The sequence below is a fragment of the Centropristis striata genome, chromosome 19, assembly GCF_030273125.1.
Source record: "Centropristis striata isolate RG_2023a ecotype Rhode Island chromosome 19, C.striata_1.0, whole genome shotgun sequence".
Classification (NCBI taxonomy): Eukaryota; Metazoa; Chordata; class Actinopteri; order Perciformes; family Serranidae; genus Centropristis; species Centropristis striata.
Window position 1 is genome coordinate 12190535 of NC_081535.1, and position 16265 is coordinate 12206799.

At 38.9% G+C, this 16265-nt stretch overlaps 1 protein-coding gene across 3 annotated transcripts in view; it reads right to left on the reverse strand.

The window, feature by feature from the left end:
* rc3h2 (ring finger and CCCH-type domains 2) overlaps positions 1-12624 on the reverse strand; it is a 32598-nt gene extending 19974 nt beyond the window's left edge. For 2 of the 3 annotated variants that reach the window (XM_059357934.1, XM_059357936.1), the window contains exons 1-4: positions 12068-12624; positions 1326-1654; positions 1115-1232; positions 334-567 (exon numbers count right to left, since the gene is read on the reverse strand). In XM_059357934.1, the coding sequence (XP_059213917.1) occupies positions 334-567; positions 1115-1232; positions 1326-1556 (583 nt within the window). In that variant the 5' untranslated portion in view covers positions 1557-1654; positions 12068-12624. The remainder of the gene's footprint in view (positions 1-333; positions 568-1114; positions 1233-1325; positions 1655-12067) is intronic. The other variant, XM_059357935.1, reaches the window with a different exon arrangement.
* Positions 12625-16265: the final 3641 nt, after the last annotated feature.

Below are 16265 nucleotides of genomic sequence, written 5' to 3' on the forward strand. Positions count from 1 at the left end.
TGCACTATATTGGCCACGCACCATATGGTGAATCAGTGATAATTCCCTTCTAAAATTGACATCAGTATCATGTTCTCAAGCCTGTCTCACAGCTCTTACTTGCACATGTTACAGGTCAGATAAATCAGCATCAAGTGATCTTGTTAAAACTACAGAAACTCAAAAAGTTTTCAGTGGCATGCATCATCTTTATGCATGTTGAATGTGCCTATGTATTTTTATAATCAAATGTAAAAATCACATATTGTCTTGCCTCACAGATTTATGCCTTTGGTCTTCAAACATGACTTCCATATTACTTGTATGTGTGTGCTGTATGTCCTTTACACCCACCAGGTCCCAGGAACTGGCATCCCCGTGCCCTGACTGCTGCCCAGAGGTTAGCAGAGAGCTGCTGGGGGTTTTGGTGCTGCAGGATGAGCTCGGTAACTGTTCGCTCCCCCAGCGAGCGGCCTGCCCGCACTGCCCGCACACGGCCCTCCTCCTCCACCAGCTGGCAGTTCACCAAGGTCACCAGCTTCCTCTGCATTGGCCGGCTGAGCACACTCGGAGTTAGATTCGCCACACCTGCAAAAGGTGACAGGAGTGTGGTAAAGCAGTGCACAACTCATCACAAACAAAGTTAAAGTCTGTTACAACCAGCTCTGTAGGTGGATTTAATGGCATTTTCATGGATGACGAGCCTTGGAAGTTAATTGTGCATCTAATCTTCCACCAATGGTTCCTGCTTCTTAGGAAACTAGAACATGACGCAGTGTAAATTGTCTAAACGATCTGATTCGCCAAAAATGATGAATGCTACTGCAGCACCGTCACCAAGAATTGGATGAACAAACAACCGGAAACAACTGGTCAATTCCAGAGAGATTAAGCTTTCTTGTCTGCTTACGCAGAGAACATAATATTTCCTCAGTACCATAAAAGTACAGCTTTCAAGCGTCATAAGAAGTGTGAGAAGCATCAATGCCAAGCTGCACGGGCAGCTCAACTGCAGCCCACACACATTTAGCACGAAGAGCTTCATTCTCTTTCACAGATGTCCATGAATCTGAAAAATCTCTAAAATTTACAATGGAAAGCAGACATGCAAAACTGCACAAACAAACAAACAAACCTTTTGCTCCGCTGATAGGTTTTAGGTAGAGAGCCAGCTCTTCCACGCACACCCTGCACACCTCATAGTTCTCAACTTCGGCTGCACTGCTCAGGCTCACCGGCTGAACTTCTGGGACCTAACAGGCAAACATCATGAGAACACACAAGACATGCACACACATAAAGTTTTGCCACAAACATGCATTTTTTCATGCATCTAGGAGACTCACCTGAGCTCCAACCAGCTGCAGCAGGGCACAGTTGACCGGCAGCAGGTCGATATCGGTGCTGATGGGTGTCTGATCGAAGGGGCAGGCCTTGCGGTGCAGTTTGTGTAGGCAGGTCTTACACACAGTGTGGGAGCAGCCCAGGCTGATGGGCTGGTGGCCGCTGCTGTCAAACTCATTGTAGCAGATGGGACAGGACAGGAACTCTGTCCACTGGGCTGCCTGCACTGGCATCCTGCCACCACACCACCGAGGGAGGCGCTGCCGAGCTCAGGGGGAATGCATGTCAACGAGCCCCGACAACAGCTCCTGCTCGCCACTGCCGACGACGACTGCGAAGAACAGGAAATAAAGTTTTATAGCATTAATTTTGTAAAGATGCATTGACTTAGGACCTTGCAATTTTAAGATTTTTGATTATAAACAAACTGGAATTATTTGAAGAATATGCTAGACCTGCAATAAACCATCTTTTGTCAGCTTAAACACAAATTTATATATAGAGGAATGAAAGAGAAATCTACGAAATAATCCAAATTCACCAGTATTATCACCAGTACTTTTTCAAACTCTTCAACTAATAAAAATTTCTTTTTTATGATGCCACTGATGATGGAGCATTACAATAATAATAATAAGATATTTGTGCATATTTATTGAGTGTTACCTCATATGGTCAGAAAGGGACATGAGAAAATGACGGTAATTTCACATTAAAAGTTAAAAACATAAATGATATAATTATAATTTTATTTTACTTCATGCAAATAAGTACACTGTAATTAGTGTCTTCAGCCACTAAAAACAATACTGACAGTTTTATATGGCCTCGTTTTTCCCTCTTAATGTTGGGTCCTAAACTTGACAGTTTTCATGGAATGACTCAGCTACAACACAAAAGCGTTACACTCTGAGATTTGCATATTAAAAACATGTCAATTGTCCCAAACATGTCCCATTTTTTATAACGAGAGGTAAACAGAAGCAGGTGATTCAGAGAATGCTTAAACTTACATTGTTATCATTTTGTTATGGAGCCTATAAGAATACATTATGTGCACGTGCACTCTAATCATATATACATTCAGGAGATTGCCATAAAAGATTTATTGCCGGGCACCATAGCTTTGAAAATCAACAGTTAATAGACAATTTAAACAAATATTTGCAGAAGGTAAGCTTTAAGAACTTTGTAAGAGGTAATAAACAATGACATAGTGACCACCAAATAAAGGAACAACATAAATATCATTATTCTTTGAGCTCTATTAGCTAAGTACACTGCCAATCTTCGACCTCGCTCTCCCATAAAGGTCATACATTTATTTAATCTAATGCAGGCAATAAAAGTGCTCTCTCCTTCCCTCCTAAAAGAAGTAGTTGCCAACACATATTGCATTAAAAGGACTTGCTGTGAACACAATTTGTCCAGTATTAAGTCCAGGTCTATATTTCACTCACCTCATTACAACAAGGATAAAAAGAAATTAAAAAAATAACATTATTCAAGAATAGCGGTAAAGCCAATTTCCTCCAAAATAAAGATCCAAGACTGAGTCCTATTCATGTGAGAGTGAGAGCAGTCTTGCAGAATTATCTTGGCTTCAACGCCTGCTCTAAAAGACAAACCCTCTCTTGTCTAATGAAAGCTGAGCTCATGCTGAATCATAACAATACAGAATCAGCTTGAGGAAAACTGATAAACACAGACGGGATCCGCAGGTTGAGACAGATAATGCTGAATCATAAGTGTCCTGTTTCAGGGAAACTTTCAAGGCCAAGTGTTTGTTTATATCCAGTGTTCCCAAACAGCTTTTACAACTGATTCTCACTCAGCTTTTTATGTTGGAAAGCATATTTTGCAAAACCGTATTGACCAAGGCACACGGATAACTTAAAATAAACATATATAACACTACTTATTTAGAGCTTATTAAGAGTTTCATCAAAAGATAAACATTCATATTGATGAAGGGTCAATCAATTACTCTTTCTATTGAAGGCAAATTAATAATATCAGTGTTTTCAGGCAGTCATTTTTATTTTTAATAATTTCCTGACAAAAGTAATGCTGCATTTTAGTGTAAATTATTATGTTATACATATTATTATATTCAATTATTCATTTAATATCCACTTATGTCAAGGGGGGCTGAAGCCAATCCCAGCTGGCGAGAGGCGGAGTTAACCCTGGACAGGTCGCCAGACTATCACAGGGCTGACACATGGAGACAGACAACCATTCACACTCTCATTCACTCCTATGGGCAATTTAGAGTCAATAATTTAACCTAAACTGCACGTCTGTGGACTGTGGGAGGAAGCCGGAGGACCAAGAGAGAACCCACACGGACACAGGGAGAACATAAAAACTCCACACAGAAGGTAAAAAAAACAAAAGAGCTGCAGGTTGGTTTCAAACCTGCAACCCTCTTTCTTTGAGGAGAAAGTGCTAACCACTACACTATTTAAAGCAATTTTGTAAGTTACCCCAAATGCTTGGCCTATGGTAATCAGGACAATCATTGTTTGATTGTTTTCACACCCAAGTAATTGGATCCTTGTTAATTCTGTGATTTTTAATAAAGATTTTTATCTAAAATTGTGATTTTACACTACCCAATATAATAGATAGAGGAGATTCATGTTTCAGCTGACCAAAACCTCCACCTAACAGAACATAGTGAGCTGCTTGATGCATATTTTGGCATGCATATTAGCACTGTTGCTGTATGTTTTAGTATTGTGTCTTAAAGCCTCATAAATGAACTGCTCTAGACTTTAAATCAACTTTGCTTACAACATGTTTCTTATAATCAAGGGAAGGCCTGCAGAGATAATGAGAAGTGGTAAAAAAAGTGGTAAAGAGGAAATATATGTACAACAAAGATGGAGCCAGTGACAGACCAGTGGCAGAACCATTAAACAGATCGATATGTGGTAAATGCCAACATTATAAGATCTAAATGAACTCCCTTCATGTTTACTTTCATTGTGAACAATATTCCACTTTGTGCATTCCTTCTTACATAACAGTCTAGTGCAATACTATATTTTTCTACGACCTCCTGTACGCTTTTTGATGCATCATCCCATTAACCAAAAGAAAAACCTTGAAATACAAACATTAAAAAAAAAAGCCATCCTTCTGACTCCATTATGCAAAGTGTTTCAGACACGGCGTGCAGACAGCCAGCACCTGTTGCTTTTAGTCTGTTGCATCTGTTCAAACTGCTCACCAAAATAACAGCTGGTGCCCTCACACAACAGGTGCTGGAACTAAAAATCTATTCAAATGGGTTTAGAGATACAGCAAAATAACTACAGCACACACACACACACACACACACACACACACACACACACAGTAAGTACCAACAGAGAGTAAAGGAGATTATAGAGGACAAAGCAACTCAGTTAACTGGCTTTACCCGTTTTGAAAATATGCTGCAACTGGTGTGTGTGTGTGTGTGTGTGTGTGTGTGTTTGTTTGTTTGTTTCTGTCTTTGCAGCCTAAGTCTATGTGTAGACTAAATATATGAACTCCAACATGTCTGGAAAAAGAAGAAGTATTCTTTAACTAAAGTGAAAGTAGCATTACTACAGTGTAAAAATAGTATGCTACAAGTAAGAGCCCTGCCTTGAAAATTCTATAGAAGTATTATGATTCAAATAAACTAAAACTACCAAAAGTCAAAGAACTTATGCAGAAAGGCATGTCTCAAATTATAATTACCAATGCATGAATGTGTTAATGGCTTTAATGTTGCAGTTGGTAAAGGTGGAGATCATTTTGATTACTTTAAGGGTAGTTTAATACATCATTGTTTATCATCTTAAATTCTGCATTAATAATCTGAATCTGTAAAATGGGTTAAACTGTAAGATAAATGCAGAGGACTAAAATGTATATTTATCTATGAGGTGTAGTAGAGTAGAAGTATACAGTGGCATAAAATGGAAATACTCGTAGTTAAGTAGTTCAACACTGTACTGAAGCACACTTGAGTAGGCCTAAATTTACTTTCCACCACTGACAAATAAGACCACAATGAACACTCCCTAAATTTACTAGGGAGCTTGCAAAACAGTCTGTTATTGCTAAATTAAAACTTGTCTGTTCAATATGAACCTGCTGGCAGTGCAAAATAAAGAGACACAAGCATTGTGCGCATTACGCACGAGTTGTGCGCCAAATTAACGAACAGATAGACCCAGAGCTTCACCACAACATGCATTTTAATGTGATTTCATTCATAATATGCGGCCACGTGCAGTTTTAATGCCAATTACATATACGCACCTTCCAAAGTGGCCGCAGCGCGCGGTGCCCAGACCGCTTGGACAGCTCTGCTCTGTCCTCGCGCGTCATATTTCCTTCCGCGAGGAACCCCAAATATAACACCGATTACCGCTATTGTAGCCCGCAAACTGCTGAAGCATCGTCTGAGGAAGAGTGAGGTAACGCTCATGTGATGAAACGGGTTCTGGGGGTGGGGGAGTTTAGAGACCATGTAGGTTGGGAGTTTTATCTTGGCGCGTGAGCCTTGATAAATCTCTCCTTCTCTCTCTGTGTGTGCGCAGATTAGGGAGTGGCGCAAACTCTAGGGGCAACTGTGATTCAGTGGCTGTAGTCACGTTGACAGCCACCTGTTCCTGCTCTGAGCAACTGCTACATCCTGTTTTTTACACGGAGTCCCTGGCAGAATGCGAGGCCTGAGCTAGTGCTCTTCCCCTGCCTGTCTCTCTCTCTCTTTCTGTGCAGAAATTATTCCTGCACACATGGCTGGATACAACACTGTGCACTGTCACACCACAATTAGATTCAGAATATGTACCTCACAGCACATGGGGAGTCCATAGCATCATGATGCACACAAGACTTCCATTACTTGCATGAATGGACCACTACTCATGTAACTAACACACACACACACACACACACACACACACACACACATACACAAAAGCCCCCACAGTCATGAATAAGACTGGTCTTGTGACAGGGAGCAGTGGGCGTGTTGTATTGTCACAGGAGACCTCAACTTCCTCATCAGGCTCCTCTCCCTCACTGACTATTTTAAAACGAGGAAATCAACCTACAAGCTCTGTTTTTATTCTTTCGGACTTGTTCATACCTGCATTTCACCCACAGTGTTCTGAAAACCTTGAGGACGTGCAATTTTAAACACACCCAAGCGTCAAGAAAGATGCATCAACCACTTTGAAGTGCAAAATATCCCTAAAAAACTGTTGAAAGAAGGCTTATTAGACCTAAGCAGTGGCCTGTTGAGCCACCCACTCTACTGAGCGGAGGATGAGAAGTACATTGTGTCTTTACAGCCAACAGTTGGCGAGCTATCATCTGGCTCAGGACAGTGAGTCCTCACTTGGCCCCCTCTGTGTGGGGGAGGGCATCTGGAGTTTCCTTTGGCATGTCTCAGAGAGAGAGAGAGGGAGACAGATAGAGAAAGATTGTTTTGAGAGAGTGTTTTTCAGAACATTAAGGTGGGAACATTTTTTCACAACAGGACGATACTTGGACATCCTTACTCTTCAAGTCTTTATTAGATGCGGACTTTGGTTGAGACTTCCTGATGGGTTATGGTTGGGTTAACTTAAGGGTAAAGGTTGATGTTCTCACATTTCCAGTGAAAGGTCAGGTCGGAATAAATCAGCTTCTATGATCACTACAGTGCCTGCAAGATATCACACACAGGTGGAAAAAACTTTCACAGTTTTCATGAACATGACATGTCGATTTTTTGTTGGAGTCCTTGTCATGGCTGTTTCCATTACAAACGAAACTCTGAAAAGAGCAATTCAACTGAAAGGTAGACTGCAGAATACAGCAGAGTTTCATCCAAACCTCCTTCCTCCCAGTCATAGCTCAAGTTAACATGTAGTAATGGTGGATGGATGTGGTTGTTCTAGGGTTTTCACACTTGCGTGTGTGTTTTGAGATTGTTTCTAATTGTGCTTTGCTGTGACATTTAAGTGTCACTTTCCAGTGTGATTATTCCTGTAAACGCTGTGGAGCTAGCACATACACATACACCTTTATTGTACCGCAGAATCTGTAGAGACTCATCAGGGACAGCTGTGTCATTTTAAAGGGGTCCTACTATCTTTTGGTCTTGCCCCTAGCTAAACAAGTTCTGGTCCGATATTTTCGAGTGCTTTTCTGAAGTATATAACTGTGATATTACACCAGGTCCTTGCACTGCCATTTATTTATTTAGAACCGACATCTATTAGCTTTACCCCACTTACAACAAAAGACATTACAATATAGCATGGTTATTGCAAAAAGGAATATTTCAACCCTTTAGAAAAATGAAGATGTGCCTTCTTTCAAAATCTGGCTGGCAGAAATAGCCAACTTATTACATATGGAAAGGGTCCGATATAGTGCTTCTCTCAGCACTGCAACCTTTGATAAAATGTGGCAACCATTTCTGTCCTATCTATCCAGAATGGCCTAAAGTGCTAGTGTGTATGTATGTAAGTTTGTACATATAGATGTGTATATAGCCCGCTACATGTGTGTACAGATATCCATTCAGTGGCTGGCGCCGGTTGTACAGTATTATATTGCTTTGAATCCTATAAAAGCATGCTAGCCTCATTTTGTTTTTGTTTTGTTTGTTTGTTTGTTTGTTTGTTCTTTCCATTTCTTTATCCCTGAGGGATGGGAGGCTGGGGTTTCCCTTATTGTCGTGATGTATGTTTATAAAACTGAAAACGTCTAAATAAAATATGTTTTAAAAAAAATTAAAAAAGGGGACCTACTACGCTTTTCCTAATTTTTTGTTATAATGTTATAATATCAGATGTTCATATTAAATGTAGCCAAAGCGTCAAATAACGTGTTGAACATGTGTAAAAGTAATCCCTCTGAGCAGGAAGCTCAAGCTGAAGTCAGCTCAAGACACATTTCTATAAATGGCCATCTACTCAAGGCATGCTACTGCAGTGTTTACATTACGTAAGGGCTGACTACAGAAATCTTCTCCACAAATAATCGTACAAAATACAACTTTAAATCTTGTATTTACCAGAAATGTGCCCATAAGTTTTGTGGAAATAAGAGAAAAGCATAAAACATGATGAATCGACCAAAGAAATCAAAAACCAAAGCGACCAATTAGTGGAATAATCACCTCAGAGGGTGCAGCTTACATTACATACACTGCTACATCTAGCTACATGCTAACGTCAGCAAAATACGTAATCTTAGTCACCGATGTTGTTAATTTCTCCCCAATTTCTGATCATATTGCTGCTGGAACACGTTCGATTGTGTAGTTTTTGGTTTAGACACTTTTATTGGTTATTTTTCAGTGCTGCTGTATTTTGTTACAGTCATTCTCTATTGATGGATGATACAGAAAGCACAGAAACGCAAGACGCGGAAACATCAGCGAAATCAGAGCAGAGGGCTTAAAGGGACAGGCGCTAAAACGGAGTGAGCAGCTTTGGGCAGTATGAAAAAATGTGTTTTTGTAATATTTAAGCATGTCATGTGTTCTACTAGAGACCAAAACTACAAGTATAATCTTGAAAATAAGCATTGTATGTCCCCTTTAATCTGTGTTTATAGAGGGTGACGAATGGGTTTAGATAATGTGGAAAGCAGAATGTTTGGATTTCAAGCCAATTTTAAGACAAACAGTACTTAGTTTATACAAAATGTGAAACATACTAACTTGTTTTGATGTGTATGACAAAGTGACATAATATATTAGTTCTGACAGCTCAGTGCTTTGCCATGCCCCGATAGTTCAAGACACATTCTGACATGATGATCTGTGTTGTTATCCCCTCTTTCTCTCTCCTGCCAATCTCAACTACTAACAACCAAATAAAGGCAAGAAAATCTAAAAGATTGACCTATTTATGGATCCACAACAACCAGTAGTAGTAATAATGGATGAGCTGTCTCAGGGTGCTGTGCAAGCGCAGCATCATCTGATGGACAGATGCTCATATCGTCTGCAACTAACAATTATTTCTATTAGAGCCTGACAGATATATATCGGTTGACTGATATATTATCAACTGATATTGAACTATTAAAGTTCTATCAGTATATATGCTGTCCGATATGAAAACATTTTTACACAATATAATGCAGAAAACGTTGCTTGGCGTGATTGAAAAATGGTGATAGCTTTTAATGTTTTTATTGTTTTTGTTTTTTTAAATAGCCAGCAATTGACTGACACTAAACAGTAATGATGTTTATTAAGCTTTTTAATGTATTACTATTCATTCTTGATTTTCTCAGTTATCATTTATGGAATTGGTTGACAATGTAATATATTGTTTGTATAATGTATAATAATGTTATATTATTTTAGAAAATATTATGTTTGAGGAAGTAGCTTTCTGGGTGCAGAGTGGTGAAACATCAGTGCACAATCCACATAAAAAAAGGTCTATTTTGGTTCCAGTTACAAGGGTTACCATATCGGTTATACATTTTCCACTCTAAAATCTGTATCTGCATTGGCCTCAAAAACCCCATATTGATCAGGCTCTAATTTCTATAATCAATGAATTGTTCGGTCTATAAAATGTCAGAAAATAGTGAGAAATGTCCATCACAGCTTCTCAAAATCCGAAGTTATGTTTTAAAATGTTCTGTTTGTCGGTCCAAAACTCAAATATATTCAGTTTACTATCATATAAAACAAAGAAAAGCAGGACATCTCTATATTTGAGAGGCTAGAAACAGCATTTTTGCAATTTTGCATGAAAAATTACTTATTTAACTATTATTTACCTACAATTAATAAAAATAAAAATAGATGTTCCTGTTGCAGCTCTAATTCTGTCCCATAACTTTTCTGCGACACATGCACACACATACACACACAAAAAGAAATAATAAATGGACACACACACACACACACATACATCGCCACAGAGTGTGAGTTAGACCTGAAGGAAAGGAATCTAAAGTAATATGAGGACTCCTTCTCACTGTCACCATGACCCCTGAATTAGAACATTCCATGTAGTGTGTGTGTGTGTGTAAAAATATGCACATAACGGCATGTGATGTCACCTTATCATCAGTGAGGTTTAGAGACAGCGATTTATGAAATCAAGAAACTTTACAAAAACTCCTCAACATCTGAGTTATTATTAGGCTACTAAAGAAATACTAACAACAGGTCTGATTCTCTAGTTCAAGCCAGAACTTCTGAGGTTAACACTGCAATTTCCTAATTTTGAGAAACATGTGAGACTCACACATGCTGTTTACGCCTGTTTTGGTATTTAAAAAAATATCTCATGACTCACTTTTCTTCCCGTTTGTACGGATGCTATTGACCTTTTGAATATCACCCTAAATATGTCTTGCATGCCCATCTACAACATGAACCATAACCAGAATTTTAACATAAGTTCAACTGCAGAGCCTTCAACACAGCCTTTTGGGAATAACTTAGTGAGTTAAGTGCTGAAACTTCACACCCATCACACATACAAAACAGAAAAATGAAATCATCCATTGCAAGTCAAGACAGCTAAGAAGAACAAAAATGTAGCCCATGTGAAACACTTTAATCTTACTGGTTAAATGCATTACAAGTAAAACAAATTTAATCAGACCAGTTTAAATGCATACTAATTCAAAGCTTTCTATTTCAGTGGTTTAGGAGGCAGCGCCTACCTGCTGTTAAGTGAAAGCTGTAACCACAGCCAGCGAGTAAATGATGGAGAGAAAGTTAAAGTTTAACACTGAAGATGCTTGTTAATCTTTTCACAGACTCAACAGGTAAAACAGCAGTATTATTTGAGGTAGAAGCAACAAAATGCAAATATCACACCATATCTTGGCACACATAATTTTGCATTTTGTTTGTGTATGGCAGCACGAGGCTATAATTGTGCCAGAGCAGCTAGTTTAACTCTGATATTTGGGAATGTTTCATTCAATAATTTATCGCAGGGTTACTACAGTTGTTTCATGTCTGCTCACTTGTTTTTGAGTGTACAGTGGGGGTATGTGGGTCTGTGTGATTATTTATTCATTAGGCCTGTCATCACAGCGTGTGGGGGTAGTGTACGGATGGTAGGCAGGGCAACCATGCAGCTCACAAGCTGCTGTATTAAACAGCACATAAAATATAGGCCTGCTGAGAGATATGTCTGCAGCAACAGAAGCAACCAAGAGTTATGCAATCTCACTTTGTTGCAGCTTTGGATAATATTGTAAGAGTATCAGGTTACTTCCAGTTGCAAATCAGCAGGTTATAGAATAACCTCAGACACGGCAGGCTGCTGCACACTCAACTCAGACTGCAGACGAAATAATACACAACACCTGAACTTGGAAACTGCTTTGCTGTAGCTGAGGCGTCACTTTGAAAGCAGAAGTGATGCTCTCAATAAAAGTGTGCAAATTCATATCACCAAGCATGGGAGGGCAACATCAACTAGTCTCCTCCATTGCAGCAGCATATCTGTTATTTCGTGTTGCTTAACAGCATGCAACGACTGCCTCAACAGCTTATTCCAACACAAGCAGCCTTCCTATAATATTCCATCAGCACCAGTTGCAGGAATTGATGATGAGTTAGTGGACAAATAGTTCCAGCTCCAGCAACGACTGTCATTTACATTCCCTAGCCCTAATCTGACATCAAAATTCTAAAGACTGCACACATCAAACAAAATCTCCATATGAGGAGCAGGAGAAAGTAGCGCGCACCTCTGGATAGGTCACTTACCTCACGCACTACACCAGAGCACCAGAATAAACATATTCATCCACAGAAGCGCATCAAAATAATAATAATAAAAAAATCTTCATCAGTTGTAAAAGAACCGCAGCAGCAAGCCCAGGGAGATGATTCTTGATGCGAAGGTGATATGGCTCTGCATTTCAGAGCGTTAGAGACACGTCCCTTGGTCCAGTTTTGATCCTCTGCCCCCCTTTTCGACAGTACATGACAGGCACGTTCGCTCAGGTACAGTGAGCCACACGCTCTCGGTTTGACAAACCGGGGCTGAGGAGATGGTGGTATCACTCCGCCGGTGATGGTGCCTCTTGAACTGCGCCTCAGACTCACCAGCAGGCTGCACAGAGGGAGAGCTGCTGCACCGCTATCCGCATCCTGCACACTCTGCTCCGAGAGACGGCGTTTGTTCACCCTCCGACGGCTCAACTAAAAATACTTAATAAATTGTCGGACGAGCGGCGTGCGGCACTATTTTAATGTTGTGAGCAAGGATAAAAAGATGTAAAGGGGCAAGCCGGAACAAGCCGCTTTTCGAGGCGTGGGCTGTCTGGTTTTAAAGGAACAGACCGGCAGAGGATGCGCTTCGACAAGTGCGCCTGTCAAGAGGAAGTTCACACAAACACACGCAGTTCCCGCTCGCTTTATTGCTGCTCTGCGTTTAGAGAAGTGGAGTAACGGAAGAACAAACGTGCCTGAACTCACTGCCTTCCCCGTTTAAAAATATAATATTTACTCAGAACCCAACTATACATAAACCTTTTTAATATTTTTTATAGGCTACATACACTATTTATTTCCTTTGTTTTGCAAAGGCTTAATATATCTTAAAAACATTTTTTATTATATGGCTGTTAAAACATTTGTTAGTAGAGGCTAACTGAAGTCAGTCTTATGTAAATGTCTACCACTCTGAAGCTCCCCCAGTTATTACTTACATTATTATTATTATTATTATTATTATTAATAATAATAATAATAATAATAATCATTATGTAAATAATGATTATTATTTTTTGTATCTGAAATGGTGTGTTTAAATATGCAAATGATGCATTATCTCATTGAATATGTGATTATCTGCGTACATTTGAGTATGTTGTATGTAGTAAATGTTTTGACAGAGGATATTTTTGTTTAAATCACTCAATAAATCAGGAAATACTGTCAACAGCCATTAAAAAAAAATTCAACATTTTTTCTTCTTCTTTAAAGAATATCATGCTTTATAAACTTTATAACTTTTGTTGAAATAGGCAAAGTAAAGTAAAATAAACACCATAATGTGTATTTTGGATGCTTCCTTTCCTTTTGTCTAAAATATTATGCGTTACTGAAGCAAACAAGCCTCAAATCTTGAAGTTAACCGATGCATAAAAAGAAATGTTTTGCCTGTCGTGTCTCACCTACATCTTTTTTATTTAAAATGTAGTTACTTAATATTGAAAGAGTCTTTTAATACTGTAGTCTACTGGTTGATAATGTACTGGATTATGCTAATGACTGTAGCCTACTGAGGTAAATCCTATTAGTTGGATAGCCTCATCCTGTACGTTTTAATGGACTTAATCTGGCACCCCAGCATTTAACTGACTCATTGGCCATCTTGGCTTTATCTCCAGTGTTTAGTATTGTGTCTTGTAGTAATAACTCACAATTCAAATTCTTCAAATTCCACAAATTTCTTCTCATTGACCTGCTGTTTACTAGAGGAGAGATAAGCCTACAGTAAGTATGGACATACTTTGTCTTTTTAATTGACCATAAGGTACAAATTATAAAGCTAAATATGTGCTCATTTACATTGTATATGCATTCATTCTAGTGGCTTAAAAAAGTTAACTTTAGACAATTTTAACAGCCACCTTTCTCTGTGGTAAGACAGGTGTAAGTGACACATCTGGCACAAGGAACTCAAACTCAGTTACATAATGAGGTGGATAACATTAAAATGAGTTAAACAGTGATTGAAATGTCCTTTCTGAACGTTTTATGTCACTTTTTAAAAATTGTTTCCTGGAGTCATCGTTGCAAACACAAGATCAGGAAGTCAGTGCACTGTTATATCATCCTTACCTTTACCGGCAGCTGGATACTTGTGATAACAAACCATCTGGCAGCGTCAGGTCATTGTCCTCAACAAAAGCACAAATTAATGTTTAACACATTGTCTTTTATATAGCTCCCAACATGGTTGATAAAAACTTGTTCCAAATAGTAAGGCTATCCCTTTAAATAGGGATGAATGTAATTCTTATACTATTAAAGTAGTATACCAGCATTAAGTATGACCCTTGGGATAGAAAAAATAAAAGATAATTCCAAAAAACATCATTACTCCAGAGAGACTGTTTAATAATTAGTGCAACATGATGTGAAAACAATCAGTGCAACAACTTGACAGCTGTGTTTTTGTTCATTTAAATGTGCCTAATGAATAGGAAATAGAGAAATATCAAACAAAAGCTAATTTCTGCTCAGAGCGTTATTTGTCAAAGGTAGTTCTGCTGAGAGCAATGACATATTTCTCAGGAAGAGGCTCACACAGTTACTCAAATTCACACCTGTACAACCACAGTCTGATCTGTTGGCCACAGCCCTTCTGCAGCAGTTGGGGTGAGGGCTTTGCTCAAAAGCATTTCAGCAGTGGTTATAAAGGAAGTGCAGGTGCTGCTTCTTTTTTATGCTCTTCCTTGTGCTAGTTTTGACATCTTGCCAAATTGTAGAAACCATCTTTCCAACCAACACCAGAGTTAATAGACTCCTTGCTACAGTCATTAATATACGCTTAATGGCTTTAATGATCATACAACCAAAGAAAATGCTTCTTCTCAATATCTCCCCTCCCATGCTTTCACCCCTCCCCCCATATCTTATACCTCTGAGTCTCTAATTCATAATGGAGGTGCCCCAGATGCCACATTAACTGTTTGCTTTTCTGTGTGTCTCTCTGTCATTGTGTATGTGCAATTGGGTTTGCATGGACCATGTACAAGTATTTTGTCTAGCTGATTCCATCAACATCTCATCACACATCAAGCATAGCTTTTGTTCACAAATGAGAAAATTGGCTGCTCTGAGAAAGGTCTATTACAATGCAAGGGGAAACTCATGCTCTTTCATATTAATATGCTGTGTATTCTCCCATGTATTCTTTTCATACAAACACACACACTCACATCAAATTTCAACCCAGTGGCGCCTCCAATGCCCCGAGGAGGGCAACAACCACTGTTCCATTCAGTGAGATGAGTGACGATTACATTTCTTGGCTGAAGGAGGAAGGGGGAGAAGCAAAGGGAAAGACTAGAGCGAGAGGGCATGGAAACCCTCTCAGCCATGCGGGAGAACCCACTCACTTACAATGTAATGCTCAGTGAGCCGTGCTAAATTTCAGTCGGGTCAAATGGTGAAGCAGTGGCTGTGTCTGTGAACCCCAGCCTCAGTTTATAAGAGACAGTCTGCAGGGTTCAGTCTGTGCAACTCAGCAAACAAATTCTTAAATAGTCTTTTAAATTTAAAAGGCATTTTATTTATTTTATCAAGTTTCTTCCATGTGTTGCAGTAAGTGCAACAGTGTCTGCTGTATTATTATTATAACATTTTCTCTTTTTTATTTTACATATTGACTTCTGGCTTATCTTTTTTGTATAGCAGAATAATCTTTGGTTATAGAGGGAACAGAGACACTTAGTTGGCTGAACACACAATAAAATGCAAAAGCACTCTTAAAGCTGTTAGAAACTAGGCTTAACTCAACTCTTCATCAGATTGCATTCACTGCTATACACAGCAGGTGATGTATCATAATGAAACTGCATGCAGAGGGATCACACAGAAGGATCCATTCTACTTCCCATGAGTCAGATATTACTAATTAATAATAAAGAAAGAAGAAGAAGATGCCAAACTTCCACTTTCACTCTTAGAAAACACACACGCAAAAACAAAACTGCAATCAGTGAGTAAAGTCATTGCAATAATCTTTAACTTTCACATAATATAAAACCTAATCTTCTGTTAGCCAGCTGTTACAGTGTGAATACACTAACTCAGTGATTTTCAGTGAAGGGAAACACTCGTGTAGCAGAGGAAGATCACTACTCTTTTTTGCTAAGAAAAATTGTGAAGAAAGTTTGAATTAAAAATGTGAATATTTAAAGTAATTAAAGCTGTCAGACAAATGTAG